Source organism: Piliocolobus tephrosceles, chromosome 10 (assembly GCF_002776525.5).
Source record: "Piliocolobus tephrosceles isolate RC106 chromosome 10, ASM277652v3, whole genome shotgun sequence".
NCBI classification, from domain to species: Eukaryota; Metazoa; Chordata; class Mammalia; order Primates; family Cercopithecidae; genus Piliocolobus; species Piliocolobus tephrosceles.
Window position 1 is genome coordinate 2,985,170 of NC_045443.1, and position 21,670 is coordinate 3,006,839.

At 51.6% G+C, this 21,670-nt stretch overlaps 1 protein-coding gene across 1 annotated transcript in view; it reads left to right on the forward strand.

The window, feature by feature from the left end:
* CACNA1C (calcium voltage-gated channel subunit alpha1 C) overlaps positions 1-21,670 on the forward strand; it is a 640,117-nt gene that overhangs the window by 578,406 nt on the left and 40,041 nt on the right. The window contains exons 33-36 of the mRNA XM_026447798.1: positions 13,891-13,923; positions 17,035-17,163; positions 19,339-19,404; positions 20,665-20,756. Coding sequence (XP_026303583.1) covers positions 13,891-13,923; positions 17,035-17,163; positions 19,339-19,404; positions 20,665-20,756 — 320 coding nt within the window. The remainder of the gene's footprint in view (positions 1-13,890; positions 13,924-17,034; positions 17,164-19,338; positions 19,405-20,664; positions 20,757-21,670) is intronic.

The window sequence follows — 21,670 nt, forward strand, 5'->3', positions numbered from 1 at the left end:
CAAGAGGTGCCTCCTTCTATACAGTTCCTATCAGTTCCTGCACATGTCTTTTCTGTTACCTGGCATGTTTAAATCTCTCTTTATCTATAGGCAAGCCTTCTTGCGGTCAGTCTTTAACATGTGTTGTTTAATTTTTTGTCATTATTTTTCTTTAATTAAGAGAGTTGGTAATGTTTGCATAGACTTTTGATGCACTGAACCATTGAATAACAGCACAGAGCAGATGCTTTAGAGTTTTGATCTAAGATGTTTGGAACTACCCAGCCCACCACCCCCAGCTCCTCCATGCACCCATACTCCCCTCTCCACTCCATCTTTTGCTCCCAGTCAGTTACACTGCCATGTTATTTTGCCTGCCAGATTCTTCTAGATTAGAAGCCCCTGTCTGCTCCTCTTCCAGCAGGTGGACTTTGGAAAGCGGTTATTACACTTGTCATATGTCCCCCGCCGTAGCCTGGTGCCCCAACCCTGCTCACACTATAGCTCCAGAGACCATGGCCCATCTGTCTCCCTGTGTCTCTGAGAACTGTCTTTGTCCCGTGTGTGTATGTGTGTATATGTGAGTGCATGTCTGAGTGTGTGTGAGCATGTGTGTATGTGTGTGTATGTGTGTGCGTGCACACGTGTGTATGTGTGTGAGTGTATGTGTGTATGTGCACTCTCTCTTAACTTCTCCCAGTAAATCCTCAGATCATTTTTTAAATCAATCTTCCGACTCATGCTCTGAGACTCCCCTCCCCTTTCTGAATGGACCCCAGTTTTGCAGCTGGATGAGTCCCAAGTTGCTGTTCCCACTCATGCACATAAAGGCCAGATCTTCTGTGCCCAGAGCTTGTGCCATGCAGTGCTCAGCCCTGGCAGACACTGCAGGGAGAGAAACAGGAAAGACAGGACAGCAGCGGGCTCTGCCCTCAGGAGATTTCCTTTCCAGACAGCAGTGCAGAGCCACACAAAAATCTGTGTAGAGGAGCCGAGAGCCCCACAGCAGGAAAACGCAGAAAGGTGACTGCGAGCTGCCCCCTTGTGCAAGGCCCACGGCAGTTCCAGGGTTCCTATGGGTTCTTCCTACAGTCGGCAAGGCCCCTATCACCCAGTCTGTCATTTTCTCCCAAACTATTCACATCTTTAAAGAAAAAGAAAAAACAACAAAAAAGCATGTTCTATAAAATGTATACAGAAAAGGGGGCTCTGTTGGGGGTAGGGAGGGGGCCTGAACCCACGTAGCAGCTCCCGACATTGGGATAGTGGTTTTCTATTTACAAGTCACTTTGCATTTATCTGACTTAACTCTGAACTGCCCTTTAACTTTGACAAGTAGGAATTCTCATCCCCAATTTGCTGATGCTAAAGGTGATGATGGAGAGCTTAAGTACCTTTCCAGTGCCTCAGAGTCAGCCTAGCCCTCCTGGGGCCAGCTCACTTCCTGCTAGGCCAGAATTCCTGGTTTCTGTACTCCACAATGCCTTTTGGTAAACAGAAACCTCACCTGTCCCTCCCGGTGTACTGCCACCGGCCACAGTTTACTCAGAACTTACGTTCTGTAATTGATATCTTAAATAACCACAGGGTGTTTTCCACTTTGTAAATAAGCAATAATCAGCCCCCCTGAGAGTCCCACTGCCCTGTGTCCTCCCACACTGAGATGCTCCAGGCCGAGGCACTGGTGGCTTTGAAGTCCCACTGAAGGATTGTCGGGGGACAGGGTGGCAACCGTGCATGTGACTGACAGCAAGAGGAGGTGTCCTGAGACCCGACACCTATTTCAGAGCCACTTTCTCCCTCTCCCACACAACTGATGGCTTCTGAACCAAAAGAACAAACATAACATCCCCCAAGGCAGGAAGGCGGTTTGGGAGAGGAGAAAGCTGGACTTGAAGTCAGAAAACTGGCAGATTGTTGAGTCTTGCTGCTGCTTCCTGTCAAAGCGTTACCAACATGCCCAAAGACTCTGTTTTTTCATCTGTCAGAGGAATGTGGTATTTACAGCAGTGTGTTTTGAAGCTCAAATAAGAGCATCTATTTAAAAACTCTATATAAACTGGTAACGCACTGTGGAATGGGAGAAACTGTGGCACCCAAGCAAATGACATTCTTTCCAAATTTACTGCTGGTGTCACTCAGAGGGCCTAGTCTCCAACCAAGACCTTTTGGTTAGTCTAATTATAACCTACAACCCACAGTCGAGAGCCCTGTTTCCCAGATATGCTTAGGCCCATAGAGCTGGCCAACAGGTGCAACCAGATCAAAACCAGCACACACACACACACACATACCACGGTCCATTACTTTGAGGCCTGGAGGGGCCTGCTCTGAAAGCACAGCCCGGCTTGACCCTGCACCCACATAGCAGCCAGTGTGAGGGACAGCAGCTTAACTGAGCACCACTGCCTATCCTCAGAGGTCGCTCCCTGCCACTAGATGGTTCTGCCTCTAGGACATTAGCCCTTTATGGACATCCCCAGTATTTTCTTCCCAATCCCATGGGATCCTTCAGAAAATCCTGCATCCCTGGGCCCTGCTCCGGGCCTTCCCAGATATTTTGAGTCATACTCTCATCACAAGACATATATTCCCAAGGATATGGTCTGTTTGGAAAGAGTCTACATTGTCAGCCTCAGTGTAATCCATGAGGGCGTTTTACCTGTAACCTGCCATCTTTAACTCCTAAACCCCTCCCCAGATGCCTTCTCCACCCTAACTTTCCTCCAAATCGTCCCCACATTTAAACTCCCCTCACCTTTTCTCTTTCCCGGGCTATGGGGCCCCTCCCTCTCAGGAACCATCATTCATTCATTCTACAGCATTTAGAGTCTCACTTCCTATATGTCAGGCACCGTTTGAGGCACCTGGGATCCATCAGTTGGCAAACCAAAAGCCCCTGCCTTCACAGATTTGCACTGTAGACGAGAATAGTCAGACAATTCACAATGCAACAAGGACAGAAAATAAGGAACTCGTACGGTGTGTTAGAAGATGGTAGACGTTTCAGGAAAAAAAGTAGCGCCTGATAAGGGGGCTCCAAGGTGCTGGGGAGCAGTGATGGCAGGTGCTGGTTTAAATAAGATGGGCTTCCTTAAGGAGGTGACAGTTGAACAAAGTAAAGACATGAAGAAATTGAGGATTCTCCATGCGGTGATCTGGGAGAAGAGGTAGCAGGGCAGGAGGAGCCAAGTTGGCTGGCGCAGACTGAGCTGGGAAAGGAGAGGCGAGGGTAGCAGAGGGGTAACTAACAGGGTCCACATTTGGGCTTTTACTCTGAGCAAGAAGAGGACATACTAGTGGCTTTGAGCAGAGGTGTCACGTGACCTGACTCTGGTTTTTAAAGAGACCAGTCTGGCTGGCTGTAGGAGTCAAGGGTGGAATCTGGAAGATCATTTGGAAGGCAAATGCAGTCATCCAGGTGGCCGATGTCCATAGCATGGAGCAAAGTTGCGTTAGTAGAAGCGGTGGAAAATGATCAGCCCGTCACTCTGTTTTGCAAACAGAATTAACAGTGTTTCCTGACAGACTGCATGGGGGCAGGAGGAGAATTGCCCAGGAGGACTGGGAGATCTGGCCTAAGTCAGAGAAGGATGGAGCAGTTAGGCAAGGAGGCGGGGCCTGTGTGAGCGAGGAAAAGCCAGAGCACGGTTTTGACATATCTGTTAGCCCTTGGAGGGGAGATGTCAGGTGGACAGGTGGACACACTGGTCAGAGGCCTGGGGATGGAGTCCTTCACAACAAGATGGTCCCCAAAGCCCTGGCACTAGAGAAGAAGAAGTGACAAGAGGCAGAAGAGTGGAGAGGCCTGCGCCAGGGCCTCTGGTGCGAGGAGACCAGGACCCGCCAACTTCTGTTCATCTGGGAGATGCCTCTGAACAACTGCCAGATGTCACAAGAGGACTGTCTTCAGGCCCTCTCGTGCGGTCGTGCCAAATTCTGCCTCAGTATCTGAGCCATGGGCCCCTGCCCTTCTCCTCCCAATGCATCACCTGGGTCTAAATCCGAGCTTTTCTTCCTCTGTAGCCGGGGAGATAAGAGTGCAACGTCCTGCTGCTCTAAGGAAGCCTCTTGAGGCCGGGCGCAGTGGCTCAAGCCTGTAATCCCAGCACTTTGGGAGGCCGAGACGGGCGGATCATGAGGTCAGGAGATCGAGACCATCCTGGCTAACACGGTGAAACCCCGTCTCTACTAAAAAATACAAAAAAAAACTAGCCGGGCGAGATGGCGGGCGTCTATAGTCCCAGCTACTCGGGAGGCTGAGGCAGGAGAATGGCGGGAACCCGGGAGGCGGAGCTTGCAGTGAGCTGAGATCCGGCCACTGCACTCCAGCCCGGGCGACAGAGCGAGACTCCGTCTCAAAAAAAAAAAAAAAAAGGAAGCCTCTTGGTCTTCCTCAGTGCTTGGATCTGAAATCATATTTTCCTGCAGTTGTTCATGAAAGTTACTATAGCATCAAAAGCTGCTCCCTAAACATCCCAAACTGGAATTAATTTGACTGCTTGGGCCAACAGCCTTTCCCGACACCCTTCTTTTTCATTCTGTATTTTAAAATATACTGAACAATAGAAAGTGCTGGTCAGCCTGAATTCCTGCATTATGGACATAGAGAAACATTCCCAAGTTGTGAATGAAGAAGCCTTGGTTATGCTTCCAGCTCTGGTGACTTAGAGCAATGAACTCCATTCTCTGGGCCTCCATTTCCTTGAATGCAAAAGTGAGGAGTGAGAGGTTTGGGATGGTCTCTTGCAACTCTAGCATGCCGTGATTCTGACTTGGGCATTTTCTGACAGCTGGAGGTGGATGCTTCATTGCCCCCATTGCCTTGCTGGGTTCTGAGGTGGTGTTTCCTGTCATCGGGCACCCATGGCTTCACCGGGATGATTCCTCCAGCGAAGGAGTCGTCTGCATAGAGATAATCCGCAAAGCCACAGTGCTGAAGGAGAGCAAGGGGGGAGAGGCTCCCTTGGCTTTGGTGGAGCTCACGTGGAGATTCTGCAGAGAAAAGGAGCAGGAGAAAGACCTTCAGGGAGCAGAGCAGGCACAGTGAGGGGAAAGAACATTGGATGTGGAGCTTCTGGGCACAACTCACTGGAGGAATTGCTGAAGGCTTTGCACGGTGCACAGACGTGTCCAGAGCAGGGCAATAAGCGAAGGTGGCAGTGGCTGTGAACATGAGGAGAAGAGGACCAACACGAGCACGACCTGATGAGCACGGATCAGGCATCATGCCGAGGACACCATACACATGATCGGATGAAAACCGAGTGCTTACTCTCCACATGAGGAAATCAAGGCCTAGACAGGACAAACCTCTGCCCAAGGCCACATGGTGAATGGGAGGCAAATCTTGGATTCAAGTTCATTTCTGTCCAAGAATTGGCTCTTGCATTTCCACAGTGCCCATTGGCTAAATCCCTGGGCCAGGCTGGCCTGGGCATGGCATCACTGAAGGGCAGGGCCCAGTGGCTCCTGCACTCCTCATTCAGTGCCTCCTGGCAACGAGACTTGGGGCGGAGCTGTCTGACTTGACTTCTTTGTGTCGGTTGATGCTGCGGATGCTGGATCCACAAAGCCTGGGATCCCCCTGGGATGCTCAGACAGAATGCAGGCTACACCAGGATCCATGTCTCTGGTTACAGGGACCAGAAGGCAAAGGCCAGGAGGCGTGGAGCAGCACCACTCCCTTTACCCAGTTGGCATCTGCCTCTGCAGCTGAAGAAAGAGACAGAGAGGAAGGGAGTCAGAGGGAGCAAGCAGCGACAAGGCAGGGCAGGGAGTGTCCAGGGATCAGCATGTCGGGGTGCTGGTCCCAAGTCTTCCCCACCTTCAGGCCCTGAAAGCCTTTCTACTTCAGCATCTTTCCACCGTAGGCCCACAGGCACAACTTCCAGTAACTGTCACTCACTGCTCCCTACAACAATCAAGCAAGCCGGGCTCCTCCCTGACTCTGGGTCCTGGAAGGATGGAGGAAAAGCAGTCAGTCCTGAGTCAGAGAGCTGCTTGCTGCACGTCCACCCCCTCAGGGGTGAGTCAGCTCAGCCTGCACGACTCCAGCCCTCTCTCTCGGCCTGCAACCCACAGTGCTTGCGTTGGACAGCGGGCCTGGCTCTCTCCGTCTGCCTTTGTGGCTGTAACCACGCTCACTGCCCCATGCCATGGCAGAGAAGGGACCAGAATGGGCAAAAGAAAGCCAAGGCTGGACAGGCGCCGTGGCTCACGCCTGTAATCCTGGCACTTTGGGAGGCTGAGGCGGGCGGTCAGGAGATCGAGACCATCCTGGCTAACACGGTGAAACCCCGTCTCTACTAAAAATACAAAAAATTAGCCCGGTGAGGTGGCGGGCACCTGTAGTCCCAGCTACTGAGGAGGCTGAGGCAGGAGAATGAAGTGAACCCGGGAGGTGGAGCTTGCAGTGAGCAGAGATCGCGCCACTGCACTCCAGCCTGGGCGACAGAGCGAGACTCCGTCTCAAAAAAAAAAGAAAGGCAAGGCTGAGTGCCCTCCCGCCACCCATAGCTGTGATGAGGGAGGAGAGTAGAGAGATGTGGTCAGAAAGCAGATCTGTCCAAGGACATTAGGGTGTACACACCTTAGAGACCACCTAGCCCAAACCCTTATCTGTTTATTCTTCAAAGGTACCTTGAGCATCTGCTCTGTGATACTGCTTGAGGATATACTAATTTTCTAGGCGAGGACACAAAAGGCTGGAGGCAGGAAACAGGTTACTCACTTTCACAGGTTTTCCACAGCAAGCCGACCGGAACTCCCAGTCAGTAGGGGGCTCAAGTGGGTGCTGTTGCCAGCCATTGTCTAAGTGACATTGGTGGGTGTGGCCTGAGCTGGTTCTAGGACAGATAGATTCGATCAAGCTCCGTGGTCTCAGGACAGCTGGGTGGGGCAGAGCTTATCCTTGACACCTCCTTCCAGCCCCAGTTCTCATTGCTGCAGCCTCCTGTTGCCCTCGGAGTCCCTTCCAGCTTCTTCCCACTTTCAGCAACATCCCCCACCCCCAACCAACCTAATGCTATGCTACCAAGGTGCCTTGTTTCAAAATGAAGTGATTCCGGCACAGTAATTTGTGCTAGGTGGCAGCAGCTCAGTGAGCTGCCCTTCTAATCAATCGGTGTACCTTGAAGAGAAGGCCATGCTCAGCCTGCAGGTGGAATGTTGACTGTATCTCAGGTGAGCCTTCAGCAGTGTGACCCCTGAGTGGGGAGGATACTTTCGTGAGGTCCCTCCCCATCCTCCCTTTTCCTAGTCGCTCTTTGTAGAGCAACTAGGTTGTTTTCTACTCTGCTTAAGAGTACAGCTGGCCCTGGAGAGAGTTAGCAGAGCCACCCTCATTCCTAGAAGTGGGATGAAGCATCTGACCATCAGCAGTCCCCTGGGAGGAGACCAAAGGCCCCAGATCTCAAGGTCAAGGGCGAGGCTTGCCGTGTGAACTGGTGTGATGTGGGGTTGAGGGGGTGGGGACAGAGAGAGGGGCCAGAGAAGTGGCCCGGTGCAGCGAGTCTTCTCAAAAGCTTTTGCCTTGAGAAGTACCCTGCAGATTTGACCCAAAAGGTCATGGGAACCTGTGTTTTTATAGGCATCCAATCTGGGTTCTTAATTCAGCTGTGTGAGATTGCCAAGGTCCTGATGCGGCTCTGACCCGTCCAGGCTCCCCTTGCCCTCTGCCTTCTGCCCCATACCGTGTCACTTTTTATTTTCCTCAGATACTCTTTCCTTTCCTGTTCTCATCTTACCAACCCACATATGACTCTCTATTCCCCTCCATGTTAGGGTGGAAGTTGCCTAACACACCCCTTGCTGTGGCCAGACAGCTGACTGTACCTGACCTGACACTTTAGTGTCTGACACTTCAGTTCCTACAGGCTCAGCAACCTGCTGTTGGGGTTTTTTCCAGAAAGCTTGTAAAGCAAAGGCACCTCGAAGATGCCATGAGCTGGTAGTGAGGAGCCACAGGCAGGCTCAAAGATACGTAGGTGCCTGGAGAAGCACGGCCACCTCTCTTCATGCCCATTTACTCTCATGGTTGGTGCTCCCACCCTGGGAATCATCTGTTTGTTTCCTTTTTGAGTCTCTGCCCCTCCCTGCCTCACCCACTGTCTGTTTCTCTGCCTTTCTTCTCTATCCTGTGGCCTTTCCCTCTGGCATAAGGCATTCTTTGATGCAGTTGGCACTGCTGGCACACCGATTTCATTCGTTTATTCTCCATGGGCTTCTCGTTGGTGGAGGTTGGTTTGTTTGAATGACTAGATGCTGGGCTGTCCTTCCCAGGGGAAGATGAAACTCCCAGGCAGTTGTGTCATCAGTCTTGTTTAGTGTGTTTCTGGCAGGTAATACCACCTTGAGAGCCCTCAGGTTGCAGATGATAACAGTGAGAGACCCTGAGGCTTCAGCTACTTGCAGCCAGCAAACTGGTCACTGCAGCCAGCAGCACAGGGCACAGCTCTCAGCCATCCACAGCTTCGCACACAAAGCAGGAAGAGAGAAAGAGGGCCAGGAGCCGCAGCCCCATGCTGGGAGCCCACTGCCAGTCCCCTTGGGGCCAAAGGCCCCTTGAGGGAAGTTCGTAAGGGGCATTTCAACTCAGTGTCTGTAACTCCAAACACACAAGAAAGGCAAGAAAGGCCCTCTCCTTCTAGCTGGAATTCCACTTTGGAGAAACACAAAAGCCCGTGGGTTTCCGACCTTGGGGAGGTGGCCCAGGACAGAGTTCTTTCCTTGGTCCCCGTCCATCGTTAGCTTTATCCTGGTGCGTTCCCTGCCCTTTGTCTTCCTCTGCTCAGTGCTCCTCCCCCATCACTTCCGTTTCTCCATTCACACCAAACCAAAACGGGAATTCTGCTGAAAATTGCTCCCAACGACACGTATCTCATTCATTTGCTCTTCTGTCTGAAAGCCACTGGCCTCTACCCTCAGCTCCTGTCTATCCCAGCTGACGTGAGTTTAACCTTTGCCTCTCTTAGCAAGTACCTGTTCATTCAACTTTAGAAGTCTTGCAGTTTAAAACATGCTTTACTTTGGCCTCCTTAAAATGCCTTGCCCTGCTGCCATCCCCAGTGGCTCCAAGAGTCAGCACCTCCTGACTCCTCCTGAGATAATGTGTTTCTCCTGATGGGAAGGAGAGATAAAAGGATCGTGAGGACCCACATACACACCCTTAACCTACACCTGCTGGCTCCTGACCATGACGTTGGCGTCAGATGTCTCTAGCAGCCCCTGACCCCTGCCATTCCCAGCTCTCTCTGTGCACCAGCCTGACCCACCTCCTCCCAACCTAGATTAACTCCAAGGTCTCTCTCTCAAAGGCCCACCCCTTGGTCTTCCTCCACACCATGACACCCCCCAGCAGAACCAGCTGTTGTGTCTTGCAGATCAAATTGAGATTGGAGGTAGTACAAGCAGAGAAGTGGGGCATGGGGAGGAGGTACCAGTTGGATCGAGACCTTCACGTGGCTTGGAATAAAATTTATATCAGATCCACCTCCCTAAGTTCTGGACAAGACATTTAAACAAATACAGCAAGGGTTCTGTAGCAGGACCACGATTTAGAGACTCACAATCCCATGACATTACTTTTGACATCTATTTCAGAGGTGCGTGGAATCTCAGTGACACTGAGGTCATAGCGTTATTTCAATGGCAGCCGTTGGAATTGGGCAGTCCTTTTCCGTAGGGCCAAGAGCCAGCCTTCCCTGGAGGAGATCAGAGGTCATCTGCATCTTTCAAAATCAGCCTGCCAAGGAGAATGCAGCCATGGCTTATGCCCCCTGCACAGTGCTCTCTGGCCGCCTGACCATTGTGGAGGACAACTGGGCTGGGTATTCCAGCCTAGAGATCTACTGCTCGGCCCCTGAATTTCTATAATCCTTACGCTTGGCTGTGCTTTCAAAAAATGATAATTATTTAAAAACTGGTTTTCGTATGGTGAAGAGCTATTTTTCAACTACCTTTTAAGTCTCCAGAGGGACCGTGTAATGTGGCAACCAGGAAACACATCCCGCAGCCATCCACACCATCCTGGTGGGAAAATCCTCCACCTGGGAGGACCCTGTCTCTGCTGGCCTCTGGCATTCCCTGAGTATCACCCCTCAGCATCGTAAAGGTGGCCTAGACCTGGCACTCCAATGAAAATAAGTGCACGGTGACTGCCTTCCAGAAACAAAGACTTCATTCACGGAGGTGTTACTTCTCATTTGACTCTGAGCTTAATTCAGAAAGACAACTTTCCAGAGACCTCCTCTCATTAGCTGCCCTGCCGCGCTCCTCTCCTCAGTGCCAGTTCTGCCAAACCAAGGCAATCTGCATAAGCATACTGAAGGAAGGAAATCGGCTTTCCTTTCTATTTGCCCTGAGCCTGTTATCTGGAACCACTAACCAGAGCTCGCTGTCTCTGAAAACGCCGGACCTCTGCCTCAGATACGGAGTAATAACCTCATTTCATTTATATCAGTTACGTGAAAAAATTAAGTTAATTACCCCGATATCATGCAATCGTTGAAAATTACCAGATCATTAGAAAACAAGGATGAAAGAATTGGCTGCTCAGAAATTTCTCCACGCCTACCATTAGTGGAGACAGTGCCGTATTAAAAATCAGCCGGAATGTTCAGGTTATGTAAGCAGCTCTGATGGCTGCTGTAAAAGGAGAATGCAGTCTCCAGGCTCAGGGGCGTATGTCTCCAGGGAATCCTACGGCCCCTTTCTTCCCCCAGAAAGACCACAGATGGAGAAACTACAAACGAACTCAAAGGCCCCAGCAGCAAATCTGGGAAGGGGTCAGAGATGAATGGCCCAAGTATTGATGGCTACCAACAAATTCTGAATTCACATGCAAAGGTAGAACTGATGCTTTGTCCTTTCTCAAGGCGCTGTCCTTGGTATTTAAAGAGAGTGGTAAACCACAGAAACGTGTCTCTGAGCTCAAAGTGCTGATCCTCAGATACCACAGATGTCCAACTCCAGCAAGTCCAATCTCTCCTTCCGTCTCAGAAGGGGATTCACTTGCCAAGGGGAAAGGGTACCAAAGACCAACGATGACTTGGGATCGTGTAGGAAACGTCTAGGGTATCAGTAGACCTTGGGGGCCTTGGGGGCAGGGGCTGTGTCTCAGGCTGCTTCCTATTGTTAACCACGTAGAAATCACTCGGGCGTGCTCTCTGATGTCATCGTGAATGGTTATTCGTTTTTGAGAGCACGGGCCTTGTAAACGTAGCTCCTTGCGTGAAAACAAGTTTGTGTGGTGCTAGAAGCAACACTGTCCCAGCTAGTCAAAAATGCCCTGTGAACGGTATGGCTTAAGGCTCAAGAAAAAGTGAATCCTTGAGTCTCTAGATTCTTCCAAAGTTGGTCTCTTTGGAGAGTTGTCATTACCGCGGCGGGAGAATGCCACATAGAGATCTCAGAGAGCCTTCGTTCCTCCTCTTTCTACTGTCCTCATAGCTGTTCCTGACTTTTTCTTGTCTGCTATTATAGAGACATGCCATAGGAAATGTTAAATCAATCCATGTTATTAAAATACAAAATACTATCAAGATTATCAGAACAGACCTAAAGTCAAGTCTTGAAGTGAAATATGACTTAAATAGATGAGGTCTTAAATGGGAACTATAAAATGCAACAAGAGAAAAGACAGTTAAGACAAATGTTTAAAAATGTAAAAATCCCAAATGAAGGATTCTAAATGTTTAAGAAGTAAAATAAAACCGGTTTTCTTTTTTTTTTTTTTTTTTTTGGATGCCTAGAGGTTGGTTCAGTTAGGCCAGGTAAGCCAAATACCTGGGTGTGTTGTCAGAATTATCTCCATTTTGGTCCTGTTCAGGCTGGGATTGACCCAGAAGACCTTCAAGCATTTGCCCAGGGTTCTTAGAAGTGATGAGCAGCTGTGATGGTTTGCAGGATGAATCCAAGAGTCCAGCAAATGGCTCAAGCTTCCTGGGAACTCTGCCCAACACTCTGGAGTTAACGTGGTGTAGGTTACCTCCCTCTGGGCCTCCCTCCCTGCCCCAGTGAAGCCTGAGAAACATAGAACTCCTTGTCCATGAGCAAAAGAGCCCAAGCACCGGGCCAGGAGTGGGGCAGAACGATGCCAGAGGGTAGCCAGACCTGACCATCCTGGGACTATCACACACCAGAGGAAAAGGGGTTTAGTTGCTTTGCCAAGAAATTTCTTCTGTGCATGCCTGCATGAGAGAGAAAGAGAGTGACTGTGTGTGTGTGTGCGTGTGTGTGTGTGTGTGTGTGTGTATCTACCTATGTTTGTCTTTGTGTTCAAGCTCAGCCTGCTAGCCAAATCCTAGGGACCCCACACCCTGCAGTCACAAGGATTGACCTGGCAGGTGGAATCTTCATGAAGCAGAAGCTGAGATCTAGAGAGCCAGATCTAGAGTGTTCTGTAAAAGCCTAGAGAAGCGTCCCTTTCTTTCTCTTCCCTCACCTCACCCTATATCTTCACCATCCCCTAAAAGGACATCCTACCAACTAGCTATGAAAAAAGAAAAATTTGCTGAGAAATCTGTTACCCAAGAAATATTTCCAGGCTGCAGGCAAATGTCTAGTTGTGCACATTTCCATCCTTCAAAAATTCCATTACACATTTTTTTCCCTGTTTGTACCTTAAAAACAGAAATACAAGAGCAACCATCTGAAAGTGGAGGGTAAAAGCCAAGTCCTGATTTTCTAGAAAGAGTTAGCAGCTCAGATGGTCAAGATTGGTTGGGGCTGAGCCCTCTGGGCTGGAGCCCAAAAAGTAAGGGCATCTTCCCAGAGCCAGGCTCCAGAACTCGGGGAGAGGGCTGGCCCTGGGATACTCACCAGAGGCCAGTTTCCTCAGCTTCTACCCCCAAATGAGTTCAGCAGTCAAACCTGTGAGAACAGCTTCCTGGGGTGTTCGTATCCTAAACTGTGTGCAGGGCTTTCAAGTTTAGAAAACAATTCAACACTCATTATTTCATGCCAATGGCCGGGCTTGCCGCATCTATAGACTAACTGCTAAGCAAGGCCATCTCCTGCCTGAGTCTGGGCTTTGAGAACGAGCCCCATTATGGAGTGAGTTGAGGCCACCTCCGGAGGCCCTCCTCGGTGCTGACTTGCAGTCATTCTCCCCTAAACCTGAGAGGCTTTGGGCTGCTTTGCTTAAATATATGTGGGCAAGGATAGGCCCTGGGGTTAGCAAGGCCTCTGTCCTTCAACTGGCCCTGCCTGGGGTAAGCTAAAGTGCATAAAGCCCAAGTCCTCAAAGGTTAACAATGGCTAATAAAATTAAAACAGGCTTGGCACAGTGGCTTACGCTGGTAATCCCAGCAGTTTGGGAGGCCAAGGCAGGAGGATCGCTTGAGGCCAGGCCACAAGTTTGAGACCAGCCTGGGCAGTATAGTGAGACCCTATCTCTACCAAAAAAAAAAAAAAAATTAAATTAGCTGGGCATGGTGGTACGTGCCATAGTCCTAACTACCAGGGAGGCTGATGTGGGAGGATCATTTGAGCCCAGGAGTTCAAGGCTGCAGTGAGCTGTGATGATGCCACTGCACTCCAGCCTGGGCAACAGAGCTGAGACCCTGTCTCTAAAACAAAACAAAACAAAACAAAACAATTACAAACCTCCATCCACAAAATCCCAAAGACCTCATCTGCTTATGTAATAATATTACAAGTGTGAGTTTTAAAGGTCTTAGGTAGGGGAATGCCTGTGGGTCCTTGTTTGACATGAGACCCAGCAACACAAACCCCACAGTCTCGGGGATGCCCCAGGACCTGCCAGGCCTACGCTTTCACGTTTCTTTCACTTGTTTCCTTTTGCCCTCTTCTGCCACTGTGTTGCTCCTGTGTTAGCCAAGACCTAGAATACCGGGCATCTTCCTGGGAGACTCATTACAGCTTATCTCTATCTGCCTTTCTTTAAAGCCAGCTGAACATACCCAATGCTCTCCCTCTATGGTAAGACCAACCCTCCCGACCATGCTCCCGGCTTCCGTGTCCCCCTCTAACATCCCTACTCTCCCCACCCCGAACTCCAGAGTCCCTGGGAGCCCTGCCTGGCTCTCACTGCATGTGGCCACCGTGTCTGCCGTGTGCCTTGCCTGCCTGTTCCCTTCTTGTGTGAGCTGTGAAGATGCTGTTTGTGCAGTGGTGGTGTTTTACCCCTGAGCTTTCCTTGGGGTGGTAATTCACTGTGATCTTGACTATCTAACAAGCCACTGGGAGAGAATGGGACCTGAGGGCCGTTTCCTGTTAAACGCCCTGAGGACTCCACTGGCCAAAGCCTCTGACCTTAATCTGATGTGAGAAATTTGCAGAGGGTGCCTATGAGAGCCATGGTAGGGGCTCCAGGGTAAGGAGGGAAGAAAGAGGTGCTCTAGCCAGGGAATGGAAGGGCGGACGATGATTCCTATTCATCAGTGTCTGCAGCTTCTAGCTTCCCTGTGCTTCAGGTGGAAGTCCACTATAGAAGGTTTAAGCTGGGATTTGTTACTGAGAGCGTGATTGAATTTCCAGGCACTCCAACCTTGCTACCCCTTGCATTTTTCTAAATTCCTGAAGTCCATTAAAAGTAGGCCACAGCCACTGTTCTGCAGCAAGCTGGAAGCAGAAAAACGAACTCCGTTGATTGGATCACTCCTGCGGTAGGAGTCTCTGATTCGCTTTGGCAAACGTGATAAAAGAGACGCCATTCAGTGTGACTTTGAAGCCTCCTTGGCCCAGGCTCCTCCAAAAGGCTGCCGTTACGCATTTCAAAAAGGGCCAAGTATGAGTTTTTAGAAGGAGCAGTGGGGTTGACTGACCAAGCCGCAAAGTCCACAGGCCGAGGCAAGCTTGGGTGGGTTGATGGGTTCCCCAGTGCAGCCTGGCCCTGCCTGGCTGCAAGGCTGCCACAGGAAAGGCTGAGCCCGGGGTACTCTACCCCGCTTCCTGGGAACGCTGCTTCCTGGACCAGCCGTCTGGATCTGCCTCTTTTTTGCATTGTCATTTGGTTTATTAGAGCAAATTATTAGAGCAAAATGGCAGTGTGTTTGTTCCCCTTCTCGAGCAGCATTAGGAAACTGCAGCCACAGGGGAGGCTTCTGAACAGGGGAATGGAATTCACACTGCAAGCCTGGTGTTTGGTGTTTTCTTTTTTTGTTTGTTTGCTTTGTTTTTTTAACTGAGCAGATCTAGATGCCCCTGTGGCACCAGCTTCTCAAACTCTTGACACTTGGAGCTGAAGTTCTCCACTTAAGCTTGTTCTTTCTTTTTTTTTTCTCCTTTCTCGAACATGGTGGAAGCTGAGTTATAAAATCCTAAGCCTCCTCTGCATACTCCTCTGGGGGAACACAACCTCCTTTTAAGGAGTGAAAATAGAATTTCAAGTAGATACACAGGTGATAGAAATACAGAGATTAAGGGCATCAAAGGCTTCAGAACACACAGGCAGGGCAGAGCCCAGGGCAGGACAGGGCTGCTGCCTGCAGCTCTCGACCCAGCCCCTCAGGTACCCGTGCAGCAGGTCCCGAGACCCACCAGTCTGTCCCCTGCCTTGAGGGGAATGGGAGCCTTAGGAGGAACTGAGGCAGCTCTGATTTTGAAATATAAGAAATATTTTTCCTCTTCTCCTGTCTGGAAGGTCTGGAAAGCAGGAGAGGTCTCTAGCTTGCTTCTGTGCAGAGTGGTGGCTGCCTCCGGGTCTCCCTGCCTCCCTCATAATCTCCTGTGCTGCATAGTGAGGGAAGCGGCCTCTGATGTCACATCAGGGTGGGCCAGAGCAGGCAGTGCAGTTAGAAGGGCTTTAGTGCTGGATATTGCCAGGGAGAGTCTGACCTAGAAACAATTCAAGATAAAAGGCAAAGGTAAAGCAAGGAGTGGGGAGGGCCCAGGTGGCCCCAGTAACAACCTGAGACCTCCCACCTCAGGGAGGTGTGGACGGGGACAGTAGCAGGAAGCCTCGAGGGTCCATTCTCTCCCGGTGCCCGCAGGGCTGGGTGAGCTGCACTAGCTCCGGATTTGGCAGTGGCTCCCTCCTAGGTTCCTGCTCACCAGGCCGGTGTGGGCAGAAGGAGGAACAGGTGGGGAGTCAGCTCATGTTCTCAGGTTTGGAGGCAGAGGATGGCAGGGCAGCCTGTCCTGAGTCCTGGCCAGGCATGTGCCCAAGCCCCCAGGTTCCCCCAGGTCCAACAGCAGCAGCCCAAGCACCTCCACTCACCTTGGCCTGCACTCCGCCCTTCCTCCCCTTGGCCTCCCTTTCCCCTTCCCCAGGGCCCCTGAGGGAGACCATCTGCAGGAGCATCACTTGCAAGAGAGGCCTCCCCTCCCTTATGCTGCCCCTCTCCCTTCCAGGGTCTTGTACAGCCTGGAGGGTTGAGGCCTCCCAGAGGCCCCAGGGCAGAGGGGAGTAGGAGGGAAACGGCTTCAGAGCAAGGCCTGCAAACCTGACCCTCTCCAGCACTGAGTAGCACCCCAATCCCTCCCTTTGGGACAGGGGCTGTGGAAAGTAGAAGGAGGTGATACAAGGGAAGTGCTGGAGACCCAAGCCCCTGGGGCATGAGGTCCCTTCGGGGGGCCTCAAATGCACACATACCCACAGCTGGGAGAGAGGCCATCCACCAACCCATGTCCTCAAAGAGTGCTGGGCTCCACTTAGGATGCAGGACTCTGCCCAGACCAACGGGAGAGAGGCTAGGGCTGCTTCCTCAGCAGTGCAGAGGCAGGGGCTCCCAGGGCAACCGGCTCTGGGCCTACAAGATTCCAAAGCTTATGGTAGTTCCTGATGGAGTTGTCCGTTCCTCCACCCAGGGCATTAAGAACTAGGAATGAAGGGGAAGTGGGGAGAGTAAAAACACAGGACCACAGCCCAGCGGCCTGGGCACAGTCTAGCTCTGCAGAGACCATGGGGCTGAGCTGTCCACTCATTACAGTGGGCGGCTGCCCTCCCATCTGAGGGGGAAGTCTAGTGCAGCAAACCCTGGCCTGCCTTCTGCCACTGCCACTGAGGTCTGTATTTCTCGGAGGGGCCCTTCTGTTCTCACCCCCCCTCTTGCTGTGCTAACTGCACCTCCTGTTGCCGACGGGTTCCAGAACGCAGAGGAAAACTCGCGCATCTCCATCACCTTCTTCCGCCTATTCCGGGTCATGCGCCTGGTGAAGCTGCTGAGCCGCGGGGAGGGCATCCGGACGCTGCTGTGGACCTTCATCAAGTCCTTCCAGGTAGCCGCCCCTCATGTCCTGCGGCCTGGGGATCCCAGGGCTGCCGCCTGGCCCAGAACACAGCTGGCACAGGGAGGAGCCCTCCACTCTGGGGCCCTGCTCCTTCCTCTGTGTGGCAGAACTCGGCCGCTCTACCTGGCTCCCTGTTCCTGCACTGAGAGGCTTAGACGAAGCCTGTGGTTTCTAAGGCAGGCTCTGAGCCCCAGAAGGCCAGGTGGTAAAGGAGGGATGGGAGCTAAGGGGAGGCGGAAAGGGTCTGCCTTACTTTTAACCATCATTTATGTCTTTCTCCACAAGAATTTACTGGACCAAGGGGTTTTGTGGTAAGGAACAAACCTGAAAAACACGGGTCTGGACAACCTGATGACCGCTCTTGCCCTTCGAATTCAGCAGTTTCAGAATCTGGCCATCGCCCTCCTCCTTGCAGGCATTTCAGCAGCATCTGCTGACAGCACCTGATGTGTCCTCGGCCAGAGTCGCAGGACCCTGGTGTCCTCCGCTTGGCTAGAGAGGCCTTTCGAATGGGCCCAGGACTGCCTGGCCACGTGATGCATTTCTTTTTTCAGCCACTGTTTTCCCGTTAAAACAGAATGACAATCAGCCCCTGCCAGTTCGGAGGAGCCTTTGTAGGTCTGAAGTACGAGAAGCAAAGCTGCTGGGCCACTTGACTTCCCCCAGATGAATGCAGAACCAGTGAAGGCGGTTCATGCTTCCCTGGGCTGGCGGAAGGCAGGCTTCTCTCCCCCCATGGAGGGGCCGCTCTCAGCCTTCCCCAGACCAGAATCTGTCGGGAAAATGGCCTTTGTGTGCCCCACCCCGGCCAGTCCCCGCCTGGGGACAGGGCGTGCCTGGGCCTGGTCTAGTGTGTCCATGGCTATAGCTGTAGCCAGAGGAAAGACGCCCGTCCCCGCTCTGCCCCCGGCAGCCTCCTGCCAGGGACTGACCATCCAAGGCTCTGGAGGGAGCTCCCAATGGCCAGGCCTCCTCTGAGCCGCCACGGCTGACCCCCGCCTAATGGTGAGCTGGGGCTCCTGCGCTCCCAGCCCGGGTCGGCCCAGGCTCCGGGGATTCGGAAAGGTAGACCCCAGCAGAAGCAGGACTGCCGCTGACTCTGCACTTGGGTGTACGCGGAACCCATGGCTCTGAGTGGCCATACTCGCCCTGCCCCCCGACATCTCCCGGGCCTGGGAAGAGACACAGACTGGGTGACTGCGAGGGCCTGACGGTGGCGCAGGCGTTCGGGCCAGGCAGCCGGCACCTGCTCTGGCTGCACTCTCTAGTGACCCGTGGCGGCTGAAGCAGCGCCTGGGAACACGGGCCGGGCCTCCCATCCCGGGGCCCATGGCCTCTCCCTAGAAATGGCGGGGGCTCTGGAAATGTAGTTGTCCTAGTTGCCAGGCAGATCATGCATTAAGCGAATAGAATGTATGGAACCCAACCCTGTGCAAGGCATGCACTAAGCACTTTATAAGCCTTAAATCGTTTAAACCACGAAACCTCTGAGAGGTCATTATTATTACTTCCATTTTTCTGATGAGGAGACTGAAGCTCAGAGAAGTTAAGTGCCCCAGCTCTCATAGATAGAAAGTGGCAAAAACAGGATTTGAACCCATGATCTTTCTTTTAAATTTTTCCTTATTAAATGTTTTCATTGCAATAGTAATACCCGCTCACTACAACTAGTGGGATAGAATGAAGCTGTGTAAAGGAAGGGTGTAACTTGCCACTACCCCACTCCTCCACAGGTAACCACAGTCAGCTGGGTGCTGTCCACGATTCCTCCCGCCTCGTACAAACATACCGCACATGTGTAGTCGGAGGAGGTTTTGCTCATTCTTGATTGTTTTGCCCAGGTAGTGTCGCACTATATGGTTACTCTGCGGCCTGCTTTGAGAACCCAGCTGAAATGGGAAGTCAGTTCCGGTTTCTCAGACCTTCTCCCAGGTTCCCCGTAGTCCTCTGCTTTGAAAACCCAGCTGAAATGGGAAGTCAGTTCCGGTTTCTCAGACCTTCTCCCAGGTTCCCTGTAGTCCTGTGGGACTCTTGGAAGTGTCCCCCAGCCCAAACCGGGCAATAGCTGATGGCTGCAGAGACAGGGATGCGGCACTCCCTGGGAAGGGGCCCAGCTGGCCTCTGCACTCCGGCCTCATGGGAGTCTCCTGCACTTCCTTCCAGGCCCTGCCCTATGTGGCTCTCCTGATCGTGATGCTGTTCTTCATCTATGCGGTGATCGGGATGCAGGTAGGGAGGCTCCCATCACGGGTCCCCTGGCCTCTTGCTCTCCTCCTCTCCTGCTCTGTCTCTTCCCGGTTCCCAGCACCACATTCCCTCACGCCTTCCTCCCTCCCTTCTCCCTTTCATTCCTGACTGTCCCTCTCCCTCCTCTTCCATTTTCTGAGGCCCAAAAAGCCACAGGAATGGGAACTTCCCCCAAATGGATCTCCTGTAGGTAACAGGAGAATGGCCAGGTACAGAATACACAGCCTAGAGAGCTTCCCTCCCCGAGGCCTGGGTTCTGCTCTTGGTAGAGGAAAGACACTCCTGAGTTATGCAAGGGGCCTCGGGAGAGACACGGCCCCTTCTCAAGAAACAGCAGCAAGGTGTGTCTGCCCAGCACCCCTGTTTGTGTCCAGGTCTGATGGGCCTGAGAATTACCCCAACCAGATTCATTTGAAGCTAATGACTGAGAGGGAGGGAGGAAAGAAGAAGGAAGCAAGGAAGGGCCAAATCAACACAAGGCTCACCACATCAAACGTGCAGCAGTTTTCTGGGGCCTCCCCTCCCAGGTGCCCACTGCGCCTTTCACCACAAAGCTGGAGCTCTCCATTCCCATCTCCGGGCTCCAGCTTGAGATCCCAAGGTCAAACCTGGCAGGACGCCCACACTGGCCCAGAGCGTTTCCTTGGCCGCTTCTCCAGGAAGTCCCCTACTTACTCATCGCAGAAAGACCCAAGATTCAGGTGCCAAAACCTTTTGAGACTAAAAGAGCTACCTTGATGCCTGATAAAGGTGGCCGTTTCTAAGATAAGCACAGCTTTAAAAGAGCAGGAAAAAAAAGGGATTTCAGGAATGAATGAAGCCTGCCCTAGCCCCAGATCACTCACTCCACATCACTCCAAAATGCAAGAACTAAATTTGAAAGAGTGCTTGGGCATGCAGAGCTGAAATAGCAAAGAAAATAACACAGTGCATCCTGAGTCCTGTCAGAAGCAGGGTCCCCGTCCCAGCATCCACCACTCTCAGCCCCAGCTCCCACCGGGCTGTAGAGACCTTCCTGAGGCTGTGGGCTCTTGGATTCTCATGCTTGTCCAGTGAGGGGATTGTGCTCAGGGGCTGGGTGGGGCAGCAGGTGCCTGCCAATGTGCATGGGAAGACTATTCAGCATGTGGCGGCCAGTTCCAGGGACACCTGAGACCCCTGAAGAGACCATTCAACAATGGTGGGAAATTAGGATCCTCTCTGTCCACAAATCACTAAACACCTCTTCCTTCCCTCTCCTAGGTGTTTGGGAAAATTGCCCTGAATGATACCACAGAGATCAACCGGAACAACAACTTTCAGACCTTCCCCCAGGCCGTGCTGCTCCTCTTCAGGTGGGTCCCTGAGGACACAGGTGCACAGATACACACACACCTGCATGGTGCCACACTGTGGCCTGGTGGTAGAATGAAAGAGAACTGTTTCCCAGGGAGTAGGAAGGGAGAGGTTGTGTGCTTGGTGTCTGCCTGACAAGGAGGCCAGTGGGTCCATTGTCATTTATGATGACTTTCCACAGAGAAACACACTATGCACTGGCACACCTGCTGGAAACCAGCCAAAACCATTAGGGGAACAAAAGTCATATGCTGAAAACAGCCTGGTTTGGAGTCTGAGCAGGCCCAAAGCCAACCTGCCAACATGCTTTGCGACCTTGATTGAGACATCTAACTTCTCTGAACCTCAGTTTTCTCGACCAATAAGTACGGATATCTATCACTATACCAGCACCTGTCTGTGCCATTTGCTGTGCTGGGCGCTTATGTCCACATGCACTGGCGTCATCCTCATTTAATCCTCAACACAATACTAGCAAACTGAATCCGGCAGTACATGAAAAAGATGATACATCATGATCCAGTGGGTTTCATTCCAGGGATGCAAGGATGGTTCAACATATATGCACATCAGTAAGTGTAATACACTAGATTAACAGAATGAAGGAAAAAAGACCCACATGATCATCTCAATGGATGCAGAAAAGCACTTGACAAAATTCAACATCCTTTCATGATAAAAACTCTCAACAAATTAGGCATAGAAGGAATGTACTGCAACACAATAAAAGCCACATATGACAAGGCCACAGCTAACATCACGCTTAGTGGTGAAAAGTTGAAAGCTTTTCCTTTAAGACGAGGAACAAGACAAAGATGCCCACTCTGACCTCTTCTATTCAACATGATAATACTGGAAGTCCTAGCCAGAGCAATTAGGCAAATTTTTAAAAGTTATCCAAATAGGAAAGGAA